General features: G+C 34.9%; 2 protein-coding genes across 2 annotated transcripts; one reads left to right on the forward strand and one right to left on the reverse strand.

The window, feature by feature from the left end:
• Positions 1-11,470: 11,470 nt before the first annotated feature.
• On the reverse strand, positions 11,471-12,559 carry LOC127797768 (ethylene-responsive transcription factor ERF025-like). Its single transcript, XM_052330909.1, has one exon. It carries the CDS (start codon positions 12,464-12,466, stop codon positions 11,837-11,839), a length of 630 nt encoding a protein of 209 aa, XP_052186869.1. The 5' UTR covers positions 12,467-12,559; the 3' UTR covers positions 11,471-11,836.
• A 13,366-nt stretch (positions 12,560-25,925) lies between these two features.
• LOC127796975 (protein DETOXIFICATION 49-like) lies at positions 25,926-27,564 on the forward strand. The gene has a single exon (XM_052329368.1). It carries the CDS (start codon positions 25,926-25,928, stop codon positions 27,528-27,530), a length of 1,605 nt encoding a protein of 534 aa, XP_052185328.1. The 3' UTR covers positions 27,531-27,564.
• Positions 27,565-27,828: the final 264 nt, after the last annotated feature.

Below are 27,828 nucleotides of genomic sequence, written 5' to 3' on the forward strand. Positions count from 1 at the left end.
TGGAATCAATGGGAATACTTGAGGGAATCCTTAATCAACACTGTCATGAAGTTCATTAATATTTTGAGTAGTTCTCAATTGCATTGTTCGAATCATAAATATACAATAAATCAACTTATTCTTAAATTTTGAGTGCATTCATAAATATATTTGCGGAAACATCAAATTTGATAAACAAATTCCTAATAAGTAAAAAGATTAAAAAAAAATGAATCGCAAACAAGGAGCTATTTTCTTTTTTTGCTGAAAGAAAAATATTGAAGAACATTGAACTATTTTCAATCTAAAAATTTGAAGAACAATATAAAAATAATATTGATTGCAATACAAGACTTGTATCTAGAAGCAATGATTAGAGGGAGGTAAATTTAAATTGTCAAGCAATAATGGCCTTGCGGTGTCGATCGAAAAAAGGCGTCAATGGCCACTTGAGGTGAAATCGGTGACCCTCCATGATGGAGAGAGAGAGGTTGGTGATGAAACTCGGTGGTTCCATAATAGCAACGCCTTCATGGAAAGTTTGGAGACGATAGCTATGGGGATATTAGGAGAACCACGGTGCCACAGAGAGATAGAGAGAGAGGGGTCAGGGAAAGGGTCTCTAGGAATGATGGGTTGATCCAATGAGAGCCAAATCCAACGAGAGATAGATCAACCAAAATTATGAGCTGATCCAATAAGAGACAAGTCGAACAAGAGGTAGATTGCCAATGAAGATTGATGGTCAATTGGTTTGGGTAGAGTAGAGAAAGAGGGGTTTGGTCGATTTCTCGCAAGTCCCGCCTTCTGCCTCTTTTTTTTTTTTTTTTTTTGCTTCAATTTATTATGAGAAATTATTTTAATTTAATTTTAAAATATCTTCAATTTATTGCTGTATTTGACACCTGTAAACCCACATGAGGTAAGCGGCCAACTGTACAAATCGCATATCTCTTTCAAAGGTAAAGGTGACGTCACTGTTGGAAACCCACACGCAGTTTGACAGTTAATGGCCGGTAACAGCTGGACGGTGGGCTTCCCCGCGGAAACGCGAAGTCCACGCGCTTCTTCCCTAAATTAATCCTTTTTCCCTTTTATTATTATCATTATATTTCCTCAGCTATTTTCCACTTTGACCACAATCGCAAGTTCGCCCCCCTTTTCAGTACCCAGTTTTAGTTGCCAAACAAACCGACACCCACGTGCCCGTAACAGGTTTGGTCTTTCCTCCAGTCACTTCCAGATACCTGTACATATAAATTAAATAAAACTCTTCTTAAAAAATAATAATTATGATATAAAAAAGTAGCTTTTATTTACTATTTCCATTCTAATGCCGTTTGGGTTACCTTTACCTTAGGATTTAAGGAAGATTATGTTGTGACTCACATAATTATTAAAATAATTAATTATTAAAATTTTATTTAATTTAAAAAAATACAACCCTTAATAAGTTTTGACGAAAGATTAAGTCTCCAATTAAAAATAAGAGTTTGATCATCTCTTTATCCTGTATAAAAAATAAATTACAATTTTATTTTTTATCTATCATTAAAATTAAGGTTAAAAAGAAAAAATTAAATTTCTCAATTTTCTTCTTAACAAATAATGCGTTTTACATTTTAAAATTTTAATTAATCAAGATATGTTTTTATTTAATCACGTTATATGAATTACATGAAAATTTTAAGATTTATGAGCATGATGTTTTTAATGTTCTACTATTAGTTATTATTTTTTACAAACAATATAATAGCTTACATATTGTATCAAAGTTAAATTTAGAAACTCATATATTTATGGTTTAAAATTGTATGATTTTGCTAATTAAAAAAAAAAAAAAAACCTTATCGTTTGGAATCGCCGGAGAATGTAATGGCTGTTGTCAGCAGAAGAACGACGGCTTAAGGGGGTTGAAAAGCCACGTTTCTGTCTTCTCCAACCGCATCAAGTGGGTCTTCCCCTTATGCTTCCGCCGTCACCGATTGCCCTGAGCCTCGTGTTCACCTTGACCGTTGTGACTGGATGGACGTCGGCCTTTGGCTTTTACCTGGCCATGCGTCTCCGATCATTTCGTTTTTCAATCCGATGGCATCTCCGATCATTTCGTTTTACAGGTGGTCTGTTATGGCTTTTGACGGGCATAAAGGCGTCTCCGATCGTTTCATTTGCTGCAACCAGATCCACACGGATCTGTTTCAAGTCAACCCGATCCGATAAGGTGGTCCCAAGGTGGATCTGGATCGGGTAAATGTATGATCCAATTAACAGACCCATTTTTTTTAAAAAATAAAAAATAAAAATTATGAAAAATATTTATAACTTAAAATTTATATTAGGAATTTGTTAGTCAAGACCAAATTTTTAAAATAAATAAATGTTGAGTTATAAATTATTTTTAATTATGCACAAATTTTATATTTGAAGATGATATTAAAATTATGCATGATATTTATTTATCAATAAATTGAAGTTTGCATTATAAGATATTTCAGGATTGGTCCAAAGGTTAATTATTTGTTCTTATAATAAAAAATATAAATGTGATAATTGGTATATTCTATTAGTCTTATTTTATATATCCAAAGATAATAAAATAGATTTAATTAGTGCTTATATAATTGCCAATGATTGTTTTATTTTGTACATCTTAGTATCAGTCAAAGAAGAACTTTGATGTACTTATGCTTATTTATGTTCAATGTTTGAATCTCACATGTGAAATTTTATGTTTCAAAGCATTAACATATAAATATTTTAATTTTATTTATAGTATATGTACCTGTTTCAATACATTCGTACATTTCATCTGTTCATTTATTTAATGAATTGAATTTCTCTTATTATAGTGAATAAATCTAGTTTCATTTAGGTGTTTTAGATCTTGATTTGGCACTCTAATATGAGAACTCGCTACTATTATTGTTGAAAGTAGCGATGATGAAAAGGCTTTTCATAAATTGTGGGAAAGATCGAATAGATTAAAATTGATGTTATGAGGATGACAATTGCAAACAACTTGAAAGACAACTCTTCCTAAACACATGATACTAAAGAATTTATGAAATTTGTAGAAAAATATTCTCAAACTATTGATAAATCTTTTGATATTACATTAATGATACTTTGATCACCATGAAATATGATGGTTCATGTACCATGCATAAGTATGTTCTTGAGATGATGACCTTAGCAGCAAAATTAATGACTTGAAAATAAATGTGGATGAGTATTTCTTGATACATTCATACTCAATTCATTGCCTCCTGAGCAATATGGATCATTTCAAATTAATTATAACACTATAAAAGATAAGTGAAATTTAAATGAATTAACTTAGTATGCTTGTTCAAGAGGAGACAAGATTAAAGAATTAAAGAGCTCATTTTATTCATCTTTTAATTAATCAAGAACCCGAAACGAATTCTAAAAGAAAAACTGGAAAAGGCAAGAAGAAAGGTTTTCACAACCTCAATGAATCTTCTAAAAGTGCTCACAAGAAGGAACATAGGACCATTAAGTATCACTTTTGTAATAAATGTGAACACTTTAAGAAACATTGCTTGAAACGTAAAATTTGGTTCAAAAAGAAATGTAAAACTTGTTCTTTAATATGTTTTAAATCAAATTTTACTGAAGTACCATGTAATATTTGGTGGATTGATTTTGGTTTTACTACTCATATTTCTTATACCATGTAAGGATTCTTTATGATCTGAATCATAAAGTCAAATAAAAGTGTCATGTTCATAGGGAATAAAAACAAAGCCCGTATTGAAAGCATTGTCACTTATCATTTAATTTTAAAATATCAAGCATTATTTAGATTTATTAAAAACTCTTTATGTGCTTAGCATTTTAGTGTCTTTGCAAAAACTTGACATAGCAGGGTTTTCTTTTAAATTTTATTTTGAATCTTTTTGTTTATTTAAAAATAATAGTTTTATTAGTTCTAAAATATTTATGATGGTATTTATAAGTTTAAACTTGATAATGTTTTTATTGAGATTTTAATGGTCATGCATTATGGTATTAAATGCAATTTAGTTGATGAGAATTCTGTTTATTTGTGGCATAAATGTTTGGGCTCATATATCTAAAGAAATGATGCAAAGATTAGTAAAAAAATAAATTCTTTCGCATTTAAATTTTACTGACCTTAAAGTGTGTATTGATTGTATTAAAAGTAAACGAACAAAACACACTAAGAAATGAGCTACAAAGAGCACATAACTTCTTGAAATTATATACACTGATATTTGTACACCTTTTGATGTTATATCTTTTGGTGTAAAAAAATATTTTATCACCTTTATTGATAATTTTCACGTTATGGTTATATTTATCTGTTGCATGATAAATCTTAACCAATTGATACCCTTGAAGTGTAAAAAGAGATTGAAAGACAATTAGATGAAAATATAAAAATTATAAAGTTATAAGTGGTGAATATTATGGAAAGTTCGCTGAATCAAGTCAATGTCTAGGTCCATTTGCCAAATTCCTTGAAAAACATGATATTTGTGTCTAATGCACAATGGCAAGTACACCACAACAAAATGGTGTAACTGAAATATGTAATCGTATCTTAATGAAAATAGTTAGGAATATGATAAGTCACTTTTCTTTATTCTTATCTTTGTGGATGTATGTATTAAAGACTATCATTTATTTACTAAATAGAGTTTCTAGTAAGGCAATTCCAAAGACTCATTTTAAACTATGGACAAGTAAAAAACTCAGTTTAAGACACTTACATGTTTGAGATTGACAAACAGAAATAAGAATTTACAATCCACTTGAAAATAAATTGAACTTTAGAATAATCGGTGGTTATTTCATTGGATATTTGGAAAAGTCCAAGGGGTATAGATTTTATTGCTCTAGTCACAGTACTAGAATTGTTAAATCTGGAAATACAAAGTTCATTGAAAATGGTGATATTAGTGGGAATGAAAGAATTCATGATGTTAGCATTCAAAAAATCAAAGTGGAAGTTTTTATGCCCAAAATTGATACAGATGTTGTTCTTCAAATTATAATCCAACCAAATAACAGTTAAGAATAACAAATAAATTATTAAACACTCCATGATGAAAATATTAATAATAAACGGGCAATAGTTGAACCATAAGCAATATCATTAAGGAGATCTCAAAGAGAAAAAAGATATTTTATTTTTAATAATTGTAATTTATCTACAAGAGTCATAATTTAATTTAAAAATTGATAATGATCCAGTTTCATTTACGTGAGCCATGGAATATGATAATTCTACTAAATGGTTAAATGTTACGGAGGAAAAGACAATATTGAACGTGACTCAAAAGGTAATATTGAACGACATAAAGTCAGACTTGTTGACAAAGATTTTATTCAATAGGATAGCATTGATTATGAAGAGATTTTTTCTCCGATCTTTAAAAAAAATTATTTTAAAATCATCATGACTTTAGTGGCTCATTATAACTTAGAATTATATTAAATGGACATTAAATTTATTTTTCTTAATGAAAATTTAGATAAAGAGATTTATATGAATCAATTCGAGGGTTTTTTAGTTAAGAAAAAAAACACATGGTATGTAAGTTAAAAAAATCAATATACAGATTTAAACAAGCCTCTTGTCAATGGTATTTGAAGTTTAATAATACCACTATTCATGGATTATGGTTGTAGAACTTTTTATTTCAAGGTTTTGGATTATCAACAGCATTGCCAAATTGCTAAAAGTTTATTGCGATAATTTTACAATAATATTTTTTATGAAAATTATAAGATTTCTAGACATGATATTTTTTATATTTTATTATTTATTATTATATTTACAAGCAATATGATAGGGAACAGTTCATTGCTCGTAAACTTCATTACATGCCCATATATACAATATTTTATTATAATTAATCTGTCCTTGCACAAGTTGTAAGTAGAGCACTTTTTCTGGGCATCCAAACAAGAGAATGGCGGTCAATGGTGGCGACCACTGAACAAGCAGACATATAGTCCAAAGTCGTTAACTGTGGGCGAGGGGCAAGGATGGACCAATCATGCAAGTTGGTGCCTGGCAATTCCGTTCCCGCCAGCCTCCACAGGTTCTATCCTTTCAGCTGGTGGGTGGGACCTTCTTTTCAGCTTCACAAATCCCATGTAGCAAACTCCTATGATTCATCCTCCAATTAATTTATCGAAAAATGTTAGTTAGAATTCACAATTACATTCAAAAAATTAAGTAATATATTTTAATATTTTTATCAATGATAAAAAGAGAAAGAAAAGAAAAGGGAAAAGATTAAAAGGAGACAGTATGGTCCCAAGAATTAAAATTGAATTAAGAATTTGAAGGACCAATGAATGATGGCAAATTAAATATGGGCATGGAGATCACTATAACGAGGGATGAGGGATTTCAAATTCATCATCATCATTATATACATGAATATGTTCCTTCTGACCTAAATAAGTTGATCGAACAAATGGTTCAGGGCGATAACAATCCGTACGATAGAGCAGTTGACACCTACAAACACTCTGATGCTCGAGTAAGTGAGAGTTTAAGATAACAGAATTTCTGTAAGGCTAAAGTGAACACACTTTGACTAACGGCCAACTAGCTTATATATAGGAGAGAAGGTGAGAGCCCTTTGCGTGTTACCAATTGTTGCAAGTGGGTTGAGAGCTGAGGATCTCGGGACAGTTGAGGCTTGCCATGGGCACGAGTGATCTGGACATGGTGTCAATGGTATGGAGAATGTTGCTGAGTTGACGTTGATGGGATAAGCCCTAGGGACTGGGTCCAGTACCGAGTTATGGGCTTATTGTTAGATAAGGCCCAACAGAACTAGTACGATCCACAACTCCCCAAGTCGAATGTTCGCAAGGGCGAGCATTCGAGATCGAAACGCAGCCAAGGTGGTGATAACGCTTTGGTTTGCCTTGACCTCGAGCCCAGTTGACTGGAGTCAAGGTTGATGAGACCAAGCTTGCTACAGGTTATTTTTTAGGTACTGACAAACAACACACGCGGTCTCGACACTTGAGGCTTCCATTTCAGAAGATATGATGTCGTGGGCGGACAAGGAGTTGTCTCGCCCAAGGTGTTCAATGCATGTTAGGCGAGATCTTTACAAGTGATTGACGATGCTTGATCTTTGTCCGTTGGATGCATCGTGCAGTGTTGATTCGTCATCAGGGATGGGCCAAGATCGCAACTATTGAGCGATATCTATATAAAAACACCTATAAGTCATTTTCCCGCTTCTTACTTTTGCATTTGCATCTAATTCTCGAACCTTGATTCTCCAAGAGTTTTTGCATTCTTCTTGCCTTCGACTACTTATGTTTCTTTGGCTTGGGCCAAGTTCCTCTTTTTCTACAGATTCCGCTCGTTTACACAGGTAACTTCACTAAGTTGATTATTTAATTCTTCTCCCTTATGCTATTTTTTGTTATTTTTTGCTAATTTATTGAGTGTTATGGCGAGTTTGAGGAGCGAATTTGGGAAGGGGAACGAACACACGATCACCATATAGGGGCTCATGGTGAGGAATCTGGTGCCCTCGTAGGGGGTTAGTCGTTGGGCCTTGCTTGTTGGGTTTAAGGAGGGTTATTTAAGGTATAGATCGAGGGTTTTAAAGGTAGCTCGGAATAGGCATGGGATGTCGATTTCTGATAATTTTATTTTCCTTGGTCATTTAAGGACATTGCAGGTACCACGTACATGGTTGGGAGGGCTATTATGGACGATGTGAGTGGTGGCGAGAAAGCTAGGGCTAATCAAGTGGGTTCATCTTCAAGTCTGCTTTGTGGCAGATATGGTTGGGTAAGTGAAGATATGGCTAAGATTGTCTCGGTTTACAACTCTTCTGAGAGGGTTATCGAGCTGAGAACACGGGTACTTTTGTCAACTGTCAAGGATAAAGGCCTATTCGTATGCCATGTGTGTGGGGAGGAAAAATGAGTCCACATGGACTTAGCCTTGAACGTGGATTCAGGGTCGATCTTTGTGTACGAGATGTTTTTTACGCGTCTTTAGTTGTGATTCCCCTTCACTAACTTCCAAAGCTCGATGTTGTTGATGGTGAATGTCACTCCAACTCAACTGCATTCAAATAGTTGGGCTTTTGTTTAGGCCTTCAAAGTGCTTTCCAAATTTTTAGGTCGGGAGGTAAGCACGGGGGTGTTCTTTTCTTTCTTCCAATCGAAATGAGTCAGCAAGGGTAGTTGGGTTTCTTTGAGTGGTCTGCCGAGGAGGAAATTGTTGAAGGCCTTTGATAGTTCTTATAAGAACTTCAAGCGCAGCCATTTTAAAGTGGCATCTCGGCAGGACGTGTTTGCTTTCTTCCTGGATAAGAATGTGGTAGTCAAATTTCCTTTGTGCTAGAGCATGGAGCCAAGTTTCATTATGAGGGTGGAATATTGAACCTTAAGCTCGAAGGACCAGCTAATGGTGGATCTCCTTAAGGATTGTCCGGTATTGGAGAGCTCAGCCTTGTGAAGTACGGGAATGACCCAAAGGGTCTGGCAGCCTACATGGGTCGATTTGTGTCATGTCTTTCTTATTAAGTTGTCTTTTGTTGCTACTTATAATGTCTGTCTTCTCTTTCAAGCGAGATGGCCCTTAATTGCTGAGAAGGTCAGGCAGCGTGCGCTCCGAAAGAGGGTGCTGAGTCGAGCTCAAGATCGGTGCGCAAGGTGGCCAAGAAAGCCCCTACTTTGGAGAATGGTGCTTGGTCGTCCAAGGCTCTATGCCAACCAAAGATCTTGTGCTGACTCCCTATTCGTTTTCTCAACCTACTTCTTCGAAAGACATGGCCTCCCAACGGGCTGAGGAGCAAGTCGACGCCGAGGAGGCCCCATTGCAGAGGAAACGACTAAGACTTTCTTGAGAAGAAGAGTCTAGACCATCCAAGGTCTCGAGCTCGGTCGTCGATCCGTCTTCGGGTGCTAGGTAGCCTTTACTAAGGCCTAGCTTATGGGGTTGCGACGATGCTGAGGCTGACTCAAGAAGTCTTTTGGAGCAAAGAGTTCCATCCCGGGGCTTTTGTTGAGGAGCATCTCCCCCTCTCTTTCGACTGGCTGAGGGAATTAGAGCTCAAGGTTGGGGGGTTGTACCGCTGGATCAAGATGTTGTCCCTCTACCTTGCCAATGCCTGCTAGACACTGGAGTTAGAGTACCAGGGCTAGTCAAAACGAGTCAGCCGACCCACGAGAAGGTGATTGAGTGGGCGAAGGAGGAGGTGGCTGCTAAGATGGAGGGGTTGCGAAAGCGGGTTGCCGATGTGGAGGATCTGGCTCTCCGAGCTGAGGATCACTCTAGGAAGTTGTTGCAGCAACAAGAGCGCAATTTGGAAGAACTGTCAATGTTGAAGGGATAGCCCAGGATACCAAAGTCGCTGCTCTGGAAGGGGCAAAAAATGTGGCAAAGCTATCAACCGACCTTGCCACCGCTGTTTTCCATGCTGACTAGGCGAAGCTCGAGGGCACCCACGACGCCAAATGTTCCTTCCAACCCAAATAAGACGATCGGACAAATGGCTCAAAGCGACGACAACCTGCATGGCAGGGGATAACTGGCACTTGCAAGCACTCTGATACTCAAGTAAGTAAGAGTTCAAGATAACAAAATTTTTGTAAGACTAAAAGTGAACATACCTTGGCTGATGACCGGCTAACTTATATATAAGAGAAAAAATGAGAGCTCTTTGCGTGTTGCCGATTGTTGTAGGTGGGTTGGGAGCGAAGGATATCGAGACAGTTAAGGTTCGCCATGAGCGTGAGTGATATGGGCATGACGTCAATGGGATAGAGGATGTTGCTGAGCTAATGTTGATAGGCCCAATATCAAGATATGGGTTTACCGTTAGGCCAAGCCCAATAAAACGAGTACAGTCAAGAATAAATTACTTTCGGTTTGGGTTATGTCTACTGTTTAAAAAATATTTTAAATGTCTTTTAATAAAGTGTATAACAATAAAAATAAAAAAGATATTAAAAATATTTAATAATTTAATTATACTACAAAAAGTAACCTCTCTACAGACACACGCGCGCACACACACACATATATATATATATATATATTAGTATTGTCAGTAATGCATTTGCTTGTGGGGGAATCATTTCATCCCTTGCTTGTCCAAATGAAGAAATGTGGCCATCTTAATCTCTATTATTCAATGAAGCACTTTCCCCTTGTCTACATTAAACTATATATAGACATGCCTCTCCAAAAATAATGGGTCACCAGCCATTCATTATGTTAGATATGGGTATGATATCACTTGTTAAGTTATATATAATTTTGTTATATTTATAAAGATAACTTTTAAAAAAAATTAATTAATAAAAATAAGTGATTTACAAATTTGTCGCAATCTGATAACACGTGCTTATTATAATCTCAAATGAAGGAGAAACAAAAATTTATTGAGTTTTATGTAATGCTTACCATTTCATGGCCCCAAAAATGATCAAATGTTAGAAATTTTAAACTGACTAATTAGTTTTGAATTAGGTGTATAAATTTAAAACAATCTCAACACTACAGGCTTATTAATTTATGCATTTTTTGGGGGTTTAATTATATTTATTTAATGTCTGAACAATATATATATATATATATGTTTAAATGTACTGTAAATATGACAACCTGCTTCCTAATTAAAACAATTGCTTAATCATATCTGCTAAGCACTCACCTGTGCTTAATGAGTAACTTCTTGAACTTTTACAAGGCCATGGACCATCTCTTTTGCTCTTCATTATGCCCCCACTTTTGCAGATCAAATTGAATAATATATATTCCTATATATATCTCCTTGCTGCTTTCTTTCTAATTTCTTTATATATATATATATGGTTTCCTTGGTGCTGCTGTTAAATTGTCAATTGTTGATCATTTCAATGCCTTTAATTAATACAAACCAGCGACACATTTTAAATGAGATATACTTTTCATTTGACATTATTTTATAGACATTATTACAGATTAAGGGCAATCCAACACACACACACACACACATATTTATATGAATCATATCTACTACAAATAGAACTTTCTAATTTAAGCTCCTAGGCTTCAGCTTAGGACTCAGAATCATGTTCGACTTATTCATATATAGTACTGTCTGTGTTAATTCATTATTGGAAAGCAAAATTAATGCCCTTTAATATTAACACCAACTTGTACTATGTGAATAATGAAAATTCTGAATTAATTTGATTCTTTTTTTCAACCTAGATCGTTAAAGAAAAGCAGCCTAAGCCACCTACAACATTAATTAATACAAATAAAAAATGTCAAGAGTTGCAACTAATTAATGGGATTCGAGAAAAAAAAGCAAAGCAGAAAAGGAAAAGCCTAAAGTTGACAGAAACAAATTAAAATATACCAACATTTGAGTAGGAAGCTTAATTAATTATATTATATAATAATGAAAACTCCAACTTAATTAATAACAAATATAATTTCACATATAAAACTCGATCGAGAAGTCTCAAATATATATATATATATATAATTAAAATTACAAAATAAGTACTGATATTTCAGAATAACCCATGCAGAATACATAGGCCGGCAATGGTAACGTCGACATCATGGTACCGTTCGTCCATCGCCATAAATATACTTATACATACATAGATATATATATATATATATACTCTCTCAACTCTTACACCACTCAGAAACTGCCCATTATAATCTAAGCAACTCTTAGATCAGATTCCATTTTCCCATATACGCTGCAGAAAGCAGCAGGAAAAATGGTAAAGAAAAAGAGAAAAATCAGTACCCACCCATATAATGTACGTATAGCTATAATCTGATCCACGAAAACCACGTTGAATATGGTCACCGGTAGCTCCACAGACTCCCTTCGTCCGAATTCTCCGGCGAGTCCTCCCCCGGCGGCGGCTTCATCCTCGGTGGGCTCATCAGCATTCCCTTCGCCATGTCCCCCAGCAAATTCGGCATGTCGAAAAGCTCTTCCTCGTCGATGAACTCTTCCCCAGCCGTAATAACACTATTTTCCGGTTGGATTTCTAAGGCGCTTTCTTCATTACCAGTGCTCGGCGCTCTACCTGCGGCTGCGGCGGAGGCGGCGGCTCGTACGTCGCTGGCGGAGGTTGAAGCCGGAAGGGTGTACGTCAGGACTTTCTCCGGGAAGTTGAGGGCAGCGTCGGGGCCTTTCAGCGCCAGCGCCGCCGCATCATAAGCAGCGGCTGCCATCTCAGGCGTCGGAAATGTACCGAGCCATATACGCTTGCTCTTGCGCGGCTCCCGTATTTCGGACACCCATTTGCCGCTCCTGCTCCGAATTCCCCGAAAAGTCGGATGCTTTCCGGCCCTCCCGCAGCCGCCGTGCTGCGAAGACGCGACGGTCGCCAGCGGCTGGAGGAGGTTGCGCGAGGGGTCGTCGTCGGGTTCGTGAGCGTAGGAAGTGAAGGAAATGTTTGGGGATTGATGATTTGGATGAGCCATGTGGGGGGTTGATTGGGTTAACGATTGGTCATTGCCATTTGTACAAAGCGGGTAATATCTGAGACCGAGTGCCAAACGCGGCCGTGTCGCGGGCGTCCATTCTAGACAACTGTCGCACGGAGGGGCGACAATATGTTTTTATATAAAAAGTAATTAAAAAATTATACGAGCAATTAATATTTATATTCAACGGAATAATTCTTTTTTTATAGGGTCAATTATTAATTTTCTGAGATTTGGCGAAATACTATTACCCCCCTTAAAAGCACTTCTTTAGTCTCTTACGTCTCAATTTGATCAGTATCCCTTAAAAAAAAAAAATTAAAAAAATTATATTATTTATCTTTATTAATAAAATATCTAAAAAAATATTATTTTCTTATGAGACTAAGTAAAATATTATTTTAATTTCCTTAGTATTCTTTAATAAAAATAAAGAAAAAATAATTTTTTTTTTATGATTATAGTTTTCAAATTTACCTTTTTTTTTTTTTTATTACTGTTAAATTGTCGAGATGGTTTTTCCGCTTGTCTAGAGGTAATTAATTTTCTCATTAAGCAATGAATACAATTAGTCTCTCTCTCTCTTTTCAAACCCTCTTTCCCAACCTGATCTCCACCCTCTGACTACAATGATCGCCTCATCTCGTTGATTCTGAACAAGATAGTTTCAATCTCTCCTTCCTCTTCAACGACGATGCGGAAGACTATGGCGGCGTGATGATGACTTGGTCGTTTTCTTTGTTGACAACCTTTGCTGCGGTGCTTTGGGTCCTCTCACTTTAATTTTGTGTCATGGTGGCGCCCTCTCCCTTGCCCGGCCCCATTTATTGATGTTCCGGTGATGAGACAGAGAGAGAGCAATCGAGAGGGAAGTAGAGGAGCAGGGAGGGAGGGGGAGGATCCCAGCGGTTGTTGTGGTGGAACAGAGGGATCTAGATTCTAGACGAGGGCAGGGCAGGGCAGCGCAGGCGGGGACAGTGGCCATGTCTATGACAAGGAGATGGTGGCCCAAAAAGATGATGGCAAGAGTAGCGACGAGTGGCGGGCAGTACTCAAGAAAAACCCAATTGTAGCCTCCTTCCTGGGAGAGGGAAAGCACAGCGTTGTAAAATTCTAAAAGATCTGTATTTTTTTTTTTTAAAGTAATTCACCTATTTTTATATACAAAAGTTATAATTAGACACATTTTCAATCTCAATTTATATTTCCCCCTCTCCTTAATTACAAAAAAGAAAAAAAAAAGAAAAAAAAGCAATGTTGATTATTATAGTAGACGAACACTGAAACCCACCACAAGAATGGGGTTTTTGAAACTCTATTACCAATGAAAAATAGAGAGTGCATATATTTCAATTACGTGACGACTAAGCCCCATCTTCTCCAACATCTTCTTACTTTTGGTAGATCTATATCCCCGATAGGATTATCTACAATAGATTTTTTTTTTTTCTATTTTTTGTACTCGTTTTCTATTTGTAAAGAACTTATAGATCAAAGAAAAATCAAACACTGTCAATGTCAAACCCCACTAAATTAGATTTATAAATGTCAAACTTATTTTCACGTTATAAAAGTGAAAAAGAAAGATAGTGAAAAAGAATGTTAACGTCAAACCTCACTAGATTAAAGTTATAAATGTCAAATCTATTTTCACATTATAAAGAGTGAAACATGAAAGAGAAAACGAAAGAAAAAAGTGTCAAAGATGATGAAAATTCATGCTATTGCCAAAAAAAGATGTCACCTTAAGACGGAAATGAGAGAAAAAACTAGAAAGAATGAGAAATGAAGGCTTATATATGAGGATGAAATAGTCAATTTATATAATAAATCAAGGGCATAAGAAGTTGTTGTCACTTCTCATATATTAGGAGTATTTTTATTTTATTTTTTTGTCAAACCTCAAGCATGTTAAATGTAATTTATTTTCTTAAATTGTATTAAATATATCACTAATATGCTAGTTTTGTTCTTTATATAAAGATTTTACAAATAATAACAACTTTTAAGAAATTATATATGGGGAATGCCAAACATTGACTTAGCAATGATAATTTTTTTTAAATAGAAGCATTATAGTGGTTTATATATGAGGGTCATAATTCATTATATTAGCAATATAATTTTTTTTTATTATATTGAAGGGTTATTCATAAAAAAAAACTGAACTTTAACTGTAAACATTAACTGTATTATAATTTTAACATAAATTATTAATAGAGTTAAATGATAATCCATTACTGAAATCAAAATTAGATGTGGTTATTGAAAATATTTAAATACTAATCTAAAATTAAGAATGCGGTTAAAAGGTTCAATAATTTTTGGAATAATTTATTCTCATATAATACGAAATAGTAATTTGTAGAGGTGTCAAAAGGGCCGGGTGGCCCGCGGGCCGCCCGACCCAGCCCGTGACTGGCCGGGCTTTGGCCCTGCCCGTTACTGTTCATAAGGGCTGGGCCGGGCTGGGCCAAAGAAATTGAGCCCACGGCCTGGCCCGGCCCGTGGCCCGTTGGGCCCTTATGGGCCAGTAAGACCCTTACTCATTTTTTTTTTAATTTTGTTATTCTTTAGTAATTATTGATATTGGATATTAAAAAATTTAATTTCGCAATATATATAAATAATAACCATCAATTAATTTATTTAAAATTTTTAAGTTAAATTTTTTATATATTTAAATTATAAATAAACATTCTCCTTTTTATATGTACATTATTTTTCATATCAATTCACAAGAAAAATTATAAGGCATATAAAATTTTAAAATATAAAATAATGAAATAATATTTAAAACTTAAGAATTAAGATAAAAAATATTTTAAAAAGAAACAAATTAATTTTTATATATGTATTATTTTGATATTTATATATGTATATATTATATGTATTATTTTTAAAAAAATTATTTAAAAAAAAAAAAGTGTCGGGCCCACTGGGCCCAGCCCGTTAGGCCCTATGGGCTAAGGGCCCGGCCCCTTTGTAGGGGGCCGTGGGTCGGGCTGGGGCCCGGGCCGGGCCCTATCAATGACAAAAGGGCCTGGGCCCGGCCCAACCCTTTTAGTAAAAAGGCCGGCCCGGCCCGTTTAAAAAGCCTGTGGGCCGACTCGGGCCGGCCTTTTTGACACCTATAGTAATTTGACAGGTCGAGGTGCAAACCATTCACAATAATTCATTTCACTGTAATAATAATCATTACTTCAAGTACTTTATACGAATGTCGTTCGTGTAACCCTCGTTTTTTCGAGCATTAAATAACTTAGGAATTTTAAGAATAATTTTTTTTATTTATAAAATCATCTCCCTACAATCCCGTTTTACCTTCCCAACACACTAAATAAAAATTAATAAGTTAAGACAGGTAAACATTATAATTGCGAAAACTTAAAATTGAAACTTGATATGGTACAGAATCGAAATCCACTTTAATCATAAAATAAGAGTTCGTACCATTACATTTTCAAATACTTAATTATATGGAGATTCATCATCAAGAGATAACAATTAAATGCCTCAAGAGATACAACCTAATAATACCTCAAAAATATATTAAGCCATAACAATTATACATGATTATCTATATGATAATATATCCTGAATCCTCATGAAGAAGCAAATATCGGGACAATTCGTCAAACCCATCAGCCACGTCATCACGTGCCGTTACGTCTCAATCATTTCCTTGCCATATCTGTAAGTCCTAATTGAAACGTGGAATGTTTCAGGAGCATAACCCATTAGAAGATGAAACTTCTAATGAGGGTTTAAAAACATGATACGTGAATGCAGAATGCAAATACATGAACAAACATTTGTCCTAGTGTAACTTCTCAAGCCCAACCTGACACAGAATCCTAGACAAATCCCGAACCTCTACAGGATAAGCATAACGTTATTTCATCATTGTCCTAGGAGAATTATGGCTACACTCTGGGGGCGACATCCTATTCCCATGCACAAATATCAACGTGACAATAATATCATGCCATGCAAATATCATAATTTTTCATGCAATATGACAAAATGAATCATATCTTTCGTAAATATCATGCATATATAAGCAATCATATCTTTCATAAATATCATGCATAATAAACAATCATTTTATATAAGATAGGAAAAACTCACATTTGCCCATAGATCAAATCACCTAGAAAAACTCGCATCGCCTCGATATGCGTGACTGACCTCGATTCTCGTGTTAACTCTCAAAAGTTGCACCAGTCACATCATCTCGATCACCTCAATCATCAAAAAAATATTTAATTACTAAATATCCTCAATATTCTATTTATTTCATTTTCCTTCATTTTCTTTTATTTTCCTTTTCAAAAATTCCAATAAATATATCGAGATTATTTTCTCAAATCTAATTTCATAAGAATTCATTATAGGCTATGAACTTCAAGGGAAAAATATTAGACTTGCCCAGATGTTGCGTTTTCACATAAAACGAGGTTCTTTGGTGTTAAAACCGAGACATTGGGAACCCGAACTACAAAACTTTTTGCACCGACCTCCATAAAATATTTTTCTCTATTTTTTTGTATTTTTTTCCAATTTTTCCAGAAGCCCACGCGCCTAGGGCGAGTGGCGCGTGTGAAGCACTAGCGTGTGGACCAGCACGCGCCGGTCGTCTTCTCCGGCCAACTTTTTCTGGCGACAGCCGATTGCTCCACCCCTCAAAAGCCCTCCTTAAGTCAATCAAGATGACATGTTTTGGGGTTTGAAAAGAGACCCGAAAATGCTTCGATCGGCTGTTCACAGGCTCGGCTTTGTCGCTTGTCTAGTTTTTTCGATGAAGCCTCGAAAACCCCTCAAACCTATACAAAAATGCCCCAAATTCTCCAGATAGCTTCTACACCTCATGGGCTTCAAAAGCCCCTTATTTTGGATGGCCAATTCGTTCGATTTTGTGGCCAATTTGAAGCCTTAATCTTCCTAACTCTCGACCACTTTGAATGCCTATTTATAGGCATTTTCGATCCTTAAAACACTTGATTTCAACCAACCCCAGTCTCTTAGAGCCTCTACCTCCCCCAAGTCGGTTCAAAAACCCACCGAAATGCTCCATTTTTCGCCATCAAAGTAGGCAAACTTTCGGCCACTTTCAGCCGAAAGTTAGCTCGATTCTGATGTGATTTTGGCCACTTGTTGACCAAAAATCTCATCTTGGCCTTGCCCCTGAGGTCCCCCAGCCATTTCCTCGTGTCTCCCATGGCCGAATTTGACGATGGGATGGCTGGTCGGCCATGGTTACTTGGGATTTTCTTGAAATTGCATTATAACCCCTTACATTTTGGCTTTCTCACTTTAACCCATTTTCACAAAGCCCCTCAACTTTGCATAATTGTATTTACGACCCTCAAGCCTAAAAACATCTATTTGACCCCTGAAAATTCTGAAAAAAACACCATTTCGACCTTCCTCTGGCAATTTTGAAAAACTACACTTTGGCCCGAATCTTTATTTTGGCCCTAAACCTCTTTGTTTCTTCCTGAAACCACTGAAGAGTCGTTCCTTATGAAAAATCGAAACCCCCTCAAGCTTCCATTGACTTCCCGAAAATCGTCTATAACAATTCGGTATCGTCTATAACAATTGGCAGCTGCATTTTAGTTGTACCGAAAACCGTTCCCAATCCAATTTCGTTTGGCACCATAAATCCTATCTCGGGACGTTTGTTAATGCCACGTAATTTTTCTTTGGCATCTTGGCTCCAGGGCACTCTCTGCAGTCGATTCGGTCAATTTTTCAAGCTATTTAGATACCAATCTTCTCTGAAATCCCATTTTTCTAATAAATTGCTTATTCTTAATTAATCCAAATTTTTCGGGTATTACAGTTTGTGCATTCATAATGAAAAATTAAGTCAGGGTTTATGTGGGAGAAAGTATTTTTTTTAAAGGAAAATAGCTTTCCAAGAAAAAATATTTATTTGAAATATATTTTTTGTTGTTTGGTTGTAACATGAAAATGTTACGAAAAAATCATTCATTTGAAAAATTATAATATTTTTTTTCTTATCATCAAATCTATTACATAAAAATAAAAAAACATAATAAATGCATAATAGTAATATAGATTAAAATATAATAATATTATATATATAACAATTAAGAACAAAGAGAGAGTATGATAAAAATTAGACAATAACTAATGGCCAGTTAGAGGTAAAGCAAGAAAACAACAATGACACAAGTAGAGATTGAGAAAGGCCAAATCCTATGGAGATGATAATTAGTATGGCAATGACACAAGTAGAGATTGAGAAAGGCGAAATCCTATGGAGATGATAATTAGTATAGCGAAGCAAACAGAGATTAGGAGATGAATTTTGATAGAAATGGATAAAGGTAGAGGCTAGTAAAGATAACAACAATAATACAGAGAGATGGATCTTAATGGAAACAAACAAAGGTAGAGCTCGACGAAGATGGTGACTAGTATAGCAACATAGGCAAAAGTTGACAAAACACAAATCAACCCAAGCGAATTATGAGAAGCTTGATCGACAAAGGAAGAGAAAGAGCTTATTTGCTCTAGAAAGTAACTTCCTATTTTCAAGTCTAGAAATCACTTTTTTGGATTGTTTCACATTTTTATAATTCATTTTTCATTGACTAGAAAGTCATTTCCTTAAATACAAGAAAAGTGTTTTGTAAAAAAATATTTTTCACCAAACAAACAGATGCAAAAGGGTGTTTAAATATGAGGATGGGTCCTGAGGGTCTCCACAAACAATAGAGTTTTAATCAATCGTATTTATATATTTATTTTAATAAATTTTTAAACATGATTTATAGTATTTATTTTTATTTTAAATATAAGTAATTAAGATTGATTAGGAATGCCTATTTACATCTCTTGTCGTACATACTTGATTATTAAAATTAAAAAAAATAAAAAAAAGAAGAAGATGCGATCAAAATTTTGAATATTTTAATTTCCTTCCGTACAAGGTATATTGTTGGCTTACTTAGTGTATAGGCATAATTATTTACTTAAGCGCCGCAATTTACACTATCATGTTCAATAATGAAATTATGTCTCCTAATCAGAACCAAAATTGAGAGTTAACTCCACGTGCGAATGAAGAATTTTGTATAAACTTCTCACTAATAATTAACTCCATCAATATGAAATATTGCTCGAGTTAACATTATCATTAGTATTAGTGAGACTAAACACTAAGCCTAGAGCTCAAACTCTTAAAAATAATGTTTCAGCTAGGCGTTAGGTGATAATTATTTTAAGAATTATATGGTGTCTCTTTATTAAAAGGAATTAAGGAGTTCATGTGTCATTATTTTATTTACCTAACACCTCATCTAATAAGGATGTGACACATAACGAACTGTTATCAGTCATGACTCTTAACATTACTCTTATTTTAATAGTTTCTTATTAATATAAATAAATAATAAAAATTATTAAAAAATTTATTTTTCTTGTTTCTTGATATACAAAATCATTAATTAAAATTTTGTATTCAAATTTAGAAAGCAAATATTTTTTAATTGACAATGTAATCAAATTAGTTGAACGCAAATAAAATTTTATTACTTTTATTTTTATTTTTTTTATTGAACCTACAGTAACATGAATGGTTAATAGTATTCTATAAGCGGTGGTGAAGCCAGAAATTTTTGTCAGAGTAGGCAAAAATTAAATCAAAATTCTAAACTCTATTTAAAATTAAATAATATAAAAAAATAAAAATAATATAATATTAAAAAATATATATCAATTAATTATACAACCGACGTAATTTCATATTTTAATAATGTTACATAATAATATCATTATCAATTTTATTAAATATTTATTTTTTAATATACACAACTAAATTATCGTTCAATCATTAATCTCCAATTTGATTGCGTAACCAAGTTTTGATAAGCTTCAAGATTATTGTTCAATCATTGATCTCCAATTCAATTACGTAATCCAGTCTTTACAAACTTCATGACATAAAATATATTTTATGCTATAGTTTAAAATATGTAATTGACAAATTTATAACAAAAAATGAAAAAAATTAATCTCTTTAATTAAAACATAGTTAAAGAAACGGTCAAGGGAGGTTAACATATACAAAACAAAAGTGAGTCAGATTTTTATATATCTTATTTTTAAGTTTCAGTCAATATTGAAAAAAGCACTGGCAATCGCCACCATGGCCGATGATTTTCGGTGATTAGAGGCAACCGCCCGATACCCTTATTCCCATCAACCAACATACCCAAAAATCATTAAAATCTAACGATCAAATTTTGTAGATCTAAACTTAAATTTTGGCCCAAACCTAATGCGTGTAAATGCACTGGCAATTGTCACCGGCCATCGTGACTGATGATTTTCGACAATCAAAGGTAATTACCCTACACCCTTATCTTCATCGATCAATATATTCAAAATCTAGAATTTTTTAAAAATTTAGGATGGGCATTTAAAAAAAAAATTATTATATATAATAATTTTTTAAAAATCCAGGGTGGGCAGTTGCCCACCCTTGGCTTTATGTGGCTCCGCCACTGTCTATAAGCTATTTATGCATTTCGAAAATAATTTACTTTCTTTACAAAATTTAATATCGCGAATCGTATTTATATTTCTACAATTATAATTTTTTTTAAATTTTTAATTCTAAAAATAAATTTAAATTATCAATATCACAAAATATGTCATGTTTTCAAAAAAATTATAGATGGAATATATAAATTGAAATTTATTAAAAACTAGATATCTTATTTCATCAGGTCTTTAGGGAGAAAAAATAAATTATAATAAATTTAATTTATAAATATAACGTAATAATAATTTGTTTAATTATAACATTAAATTTATTTGTTAATTTAAATTATTTACACCATCAAAGGTCATGGTTGTCCACTCTCATTTTTAATTTTTATATTATTTTAAATTAGGTAAGATGTCTTTTATAAATGTAACATAATAGTAATATAATAAGACATCTTTTACATTAAACAAAATTAATATAAGAAATATACTATTTACATTCAACTTCTATCAAATTAAATTATTATTATTATTTTGGCTCACCTCCCTTTTGGGGACCCTACGGATAGGCCCAAGGGCAGCCTATGCTGGGTTAGTCGTATGTCTCTTCATTTTCTTAGGTAGTACCATACATACAATTATTGCTAGTGCCTGCATGGCATTGGCATGGTGTTTTCAACTTTATATTTGACCAACTGTCAAGCAACCAACGGTGGTGGTCGTTAGTTGTACACGTTTTGTGTAGCGCAATGGCCGCGTCTCAAACCCAAACCCAAACCCAAATAAAAAACAAATAAAATATAAACACGTTTGCTTCTAACTTCTAAAATAGACAATACCACAAATGCTTCTTTCTTTGTTTTTTTTTATTTATTTAAAAATGTTTTCTTTTAAGTGTTTTTATTCAATTTAGTATTCACATAAAATGAATTAATAACATATTATTTATATTTTACATAAAAAAAATCATATAAGACGATGACTTCTCGATAATTAATATTTTAAAAAATAATTTTTATTTTAAAACTTAGACTAAAAAGTAAATTTCACTCTTAATCTTTCAACTTTATACTTCATAATAAATTAGTCACTATGCGTTAATCTTCATCATCACAACCACTAAACTTTTATCTTTGTTACAATTCAATCATTTTGTAATTTTTTTTTCAAATTTTATTAATGAAAACTAATATGATATATATCAATATAAATCTCAAAATCACTTCTTTGTGGGCTTTATGTTAATTTTAATGTTAAATAGTTTTTGATTTTATATTAATATATATCACATAAGTTTTCTTTAACAAAATTCAATGAGAAATAAAAAAGATAGGTTGAATTATAAGAAAAATTAAAATTTAGAAGTTTTAACGACAAAAATTAAAGTACAATAACCAACTTATTTGATGTGGCACCAACTGAAATTACTAGAATACCCCTACGCGCTGATAGTCTCACCTGCCACGCAGATCACCTGAGAGACCGACACGTGGCAAGTCAACACTCCGGAGCGGAGCCCGGGAAATTCGGGCCGAACCGCAAGACCCGTTCCAACTTGACCGGGATTCTCGGGAGTCGTGCCCGCTCATCTCGGGTACCCCAAAACGAGTTCGCCTATAAAAGACAAGGACTCTTGCCAGGTATATTCAAGCTCTACAGCTCTCTCATTTACTTCTACTCGCCTTTACTCTACTGATTTGAGCATCGGAGTCCATCCCGGGAGATTCTAACCCCGACCCTCCATTATCTTGCAGGTTCTACACCCGAGGTCCGACATTACCAAGTCCGAGGTACCATTCCCGAGGTCCAGTCGCAGAGGTGGCACGTGGTGGTCGGTCTCAAATACCATCATCATTATTATAGAATATAAAATTTAAATATTAGTACCGATTTATATTCATATTTTCAATGTTTATATATAACATTGTACGTTCAATGTTTTTAGAAAAAAAAATATTTTTCCAAACAATATATAGAGCATGTTTGTTTCAGCGTAAATATATTTTATATATAAATATAAAATAAACATTTGTATATTTTTATGTAGGTTAGGAATTCAAACAAATTGAGCGCCTAAAAAACAAAAAGGTGAGCGCAAGAGCGAAAGCGAGCTGACCCGAAACACACACTGAGAAATGGTGGCTTATGAAATGGGCCGGGCAGCTGAGCCCAGTCACAAATGGGTCGGCCCAGTAAGACTTTTCAACGTTTTACTTCTACAATGGATTTAAAGAAATTAAGAGAGTAAATTTCAATGAATTTATTAAATATATAAAATTATTATCAAAACAATAATTTATCAGCCAAATTATTAGTTAGAATTAAAACCAATTATTTTCTCATATTATTATATAAAAATAAAAAGATAGTGAAAATAAATGTATATATGTATTTGCTCGCTCTTGGGTTGGTTTGGGTTCGGGTGTGGAGCGGAACCCACTTCGTGTTGGTGACACTGACAAGCACACGTTTCGATCATCGGTTGTACTTTGAGAACACGTGTCAAGCTATGATGAAAAGTATGTGATCAGGCAGCTATATGTGACGAGTCACGTGCGGTGCAGATGACTGACTTCCAAGTTCCCAACCATATACGTTCACATTCGGACTCCAGGCTCCAGTTTTCTTCTTCCTTGGCTTGGGATAACGAAAGGGAAAAGAAGAGAAAGGGCCATATAGTTTATAAATGTTTTATTAGGTAGGGCCCTTACTTTCGGCCCACAGTGGCCAGCCAACTAGATTTAAAATATTTTATAAATGTTTTAAATAGTGAAATTCATATATATATATTAGGACAATGAATTAATGGAGAAATGAAATTTCTAACAAGTTAAAAATCAATTCCTTGTGATGTACGTGCTTGTGTCTCGTCTCATCTATCATTGTAACATGGCTTTGGCTTTGGCTTTGGTTGAAGAGTAGTGGTCAAAAAGTGATTAATTAATAATGAATTCTTGAGATACTTGTCTTGACGAGGAAGCATGGTCACCACCGGACATTGTCATGAGAAAGCTTAACTTTAATGGGATGAATGAATTAGCCTTGGGAAGATCATGGAGATGATGGCATGGCATGGCATCCACCGTCCAATCCATCCTCTCAATCTTTTGACTCATATATGGAGGATGGGCCACGCCAGGGCCATCAGTACTGTGATTTGCTAAAACAAAGCACTGATCAGAATCGATGGATGGATTAATTAGATAACAATTAGGCGACAGACAACAAATTATTACTTAAAGGTATCACTGATCAGTCTTTGAAGCTCATCCTCGTCTCGGTCTTGCTCGCCAGTTTGTTCACATTTTGCATTTTGGATATTAAGGACAAAAAGAGTATGAATGGGAAGATTATCTTGTGCCAATGGCCCTTTTTGTGGATTTTCTCTTTCCTCCTCCTTTTTTTTGACTTTTTCTGAAAGGGAAATAAGACTAAATATTGTACGTGGATGGATTTATTTTATAAAAAATGTGTTATTTTTTTAATTTTATCGACAATTAATTACTTATTAGAGCAATCTAAACAAGTGTATCTAACTAATTTAAGTTAAGTATTACAAATCTAAACAAAATCAACTGGCTTAATTTAGGTCTAATTAATTAGTTTGTATACTCTCTCTGTTTGGCTTTTGTATTTTTGTTCTTCACTCTCAACGCATTCATCCAAACTCAAGATATATATATATATATATATATGAAAGAAAAACAAGAACAAGGATGATGGATATATATACAATATTGCCGGTTGTCCTTTCTATATCATGAGTCAGCATATACCATAAAGTCTAGCTAGATTGCATAAATCATTATAACTATTAGATAATTATAAATTTAAATATGATAAAAATGATGTATTACAAAAAATTAAATTCACTATTGTTTTAATTAGGGGATAAACGTAGCAATTAATTAAATTTAATCTCATTAGATTTGTTGCTTTACAAACAGCTAGCCCGCCCGCCTAATAATTGTTGAGCGAGACATCTCAATATATAATATGAGAGATGATATATATATATATATATATAATTAAGTTATATATGAGAGTAGTAGTGTTGCTATATATTTTTCGTGATTAATGCATTGCAGATGAATTTTGTTTTTGGCAATACATGCAGAATGCATTGCAGATGCTGTTGATCACTAAGAGACTGCTTTGTATCACTGATTACATATGCATTGAGTACACTAGATATATGCATGGATACAGGTTTGCTAGCTAGGATTGAACTGCATTAATTAAATTTTATATCTTTTTTCTTTATGTAATTCGATCTAATTAACAGGTGGTGGTAAGAGTTAGTTATTTAAGAAAAGGTAAAATCTTAACTACATTAATGGCAGTATATATCTCCTCGAATTAAGGCTAACAATTTTAATAATAGTGGCAAAGTATATACGAATTAATTTCTTCAAATCCAAAAATAAAAGTAGATTAATTTCCTTCAATATGCATGACTATGACTTACTTTTTCATGTTCACCTCATCACTACATATTATGACTTGTCAAAAATAATATCTGTGTACCAAAAAAAATAGCCAAAATAATGCGTATTTAACAAATAAATAAGTAATGATCGATGCTGACAATACCTTATAATTTGTCCATTTGAATAACTAGTTTGAAAGGTTGTTCTCCTGCGGTGGAGACAATACAGAGGATGGCAGTGCGTAAGAGACAAAAGTTGGGCTGGTAGTCCATGGAGACATGAGCAACCTTCCAAAGCCCCTTTGTTTGTTGGGATTTGATCTAAAAACATTGCCTTTGTCCTCCTTCCTTGCCTCATATTTTTGTAATCCAATATTAGTTCCACCCCTACTGTCTTCATTCACACTCGTTTGTTTTAAGGTAAAGTTTTTCCTCATCCTATAAAAGCCACCCCACCAATATCCCTTTCGATCCATATATACCAACACATTGTCAATAACAATGTGTAAACAACCTGCCCCTGCCTGCTGCTTATGCCAATCCGGCCAGGTTGATGCCCAAGAACCCTACATTTTCAGCCCTTTGATCCCAAAAAGCCTGCCTCCGTCTCCGGCCCCGCTGCAACAAGGCCAAGCTAAGGAGCAGCCAGACAAGATCACCTGTGACTATGATCTTTCTCTGGCTATCACAGAAGCCAAGTCCATTGCCAAAATAGCTTTCCCCACGGTGTTGACTTCTCTGTTGCTTTACTTCCGGTCCATGGTCTCTATGATCTTCCTAGGCCGCCTCGGCGGCCTAGCCCTGGCAGGTGGCTCCCTCGCACTGGGGTTCGCCAACATCACCGGCTACTCGGTTCTCTCCGGCCTCGCCATGGGAATGGAACCCGTCTGTGGCCAAGCCTTTGGTGCCAAGAAACACTCCCTCCTTGGCGTTTCCTTGCAAAGAACTGTGCTTTTGCTCATCTCCATTTCGTTTCCAATAGCTCTTCTTTGGATTAACATGAAGACGATTCTCCTCTTCTTTGGCCAAGATGAGTCCATAGCCGAAAAAGCCCAAGTATATATTCTATATTCTCTCCCGGACCTCTTTGCTCAATCGCTTCTCCACCCATTGAGAATCTATCTCCGAACTCAATCCATAACCTTACCTCTCTTACTCTGTGCTACTATAACAACTGTTCTGCACGTACCGATCAACTATTTTCTTGTCTCGAAACTTGGTCTCGGAATCAAAGGCGTGGCCCTTGGTGGGGTTTGGTTCAACTTCAATTTTGTAGCTTCATTGATCATTTACATATTGATCTCTGGTATATACAAAGAAACATGGGGAAGCTTGTCCATGGAGTGCCTGAGAGGCTGGAAATCTCTCTTGAACTTGGCCATTCCAAGCTGCATTTCAGTGTGCCTCGAGTGGTGGTGGTACGAACTTATCATTCTGCTATGTGGGTGGCTCGCCAACCCAAGAGCCACCGTCGCTTCAATGGGAATTCTGATCCAAACCACCTCTCTCATCTACATATTCCCGTCTTCTCTAAGCTTCAGCGTATCTACACGTGTCGGAAACGAGCTCGGGGCCGGCCGGCCTGCGAGGGCAAAACTGGCTGCCATTATAGGCCTTTGTTCAGGCGTCATACTGGGATTTGCGGCTCTGGTTTTCGTCGTGAATGTAAAGAAAGTTTGGGCCACCATGTTCACGAATGACAAGGAAATCATCGCTCTAACGTCGCTTGTTCTGCCCATAATCGGGCTCTGCGAGCTCGGAAACTGCCCGCAAACAGCCGGCTGCGGCGTGCTGAGAGGAACAGCTCGGCCGAGAGTGGGAGCAAAAATAAACCTGGGTTGCTTCTACTTGGCCGGAATGCCGGTGGCTGTAGGGTTAGGGTTCTTCGCGGGATTCGATTTTGAAGGGCTGTGGCTGGGCCTCTTGGCTGCTCAGAGCTCGTGTGCAGTGGCCATGGCTGTTGTTTTGGCTAGAACAGATTGGGATTTTCAAGCTAGGAGAGCCAACGAACTGACTGGAAATGGAATTGTTGACGATGGCTGCAAAGAAATTAAGGAAGATGAGATCTACGAGGATTCTTCTCGTCAACCTGGCGATTTAGTTTAAGATGCATGTCCTTTTAGTTTTTATTATTCTTTCTATTTCCCGCTAAATCAGAGAGAGACAGAGAGAGAGAGAGAGAGAGAGAGAGAGAGAGAGAGAGAGAGAGACAGTCCTTAATTTCCTAATTGTTGTGAAAGAAAAATAAGAATTTATATTATTTTTAACAAAAATTCTATTAACAAAAATTAATATGATATACAATAATATGAATTTAAAAATTACTTGAACGTGGGGTTTATATTACTTTTAATATTAAGTGATTTTTAAATTTATATTATTTTATATCATCTCGGTTTTAGAA

This window comes from Diospyros lotus, chromosome 3, assembly GCF_014633365.1.
Source record: "Diospyros lotus cultivar Yz01 chromosome 3, ASM1463336v1, whole genome shotgun sequence".
NCBI lineage: Eukaryota > Viridiplantae > Streptophyta > Magnoliopsida > Ericales > Ebenaceae > Diospyros > Diospyros lotus.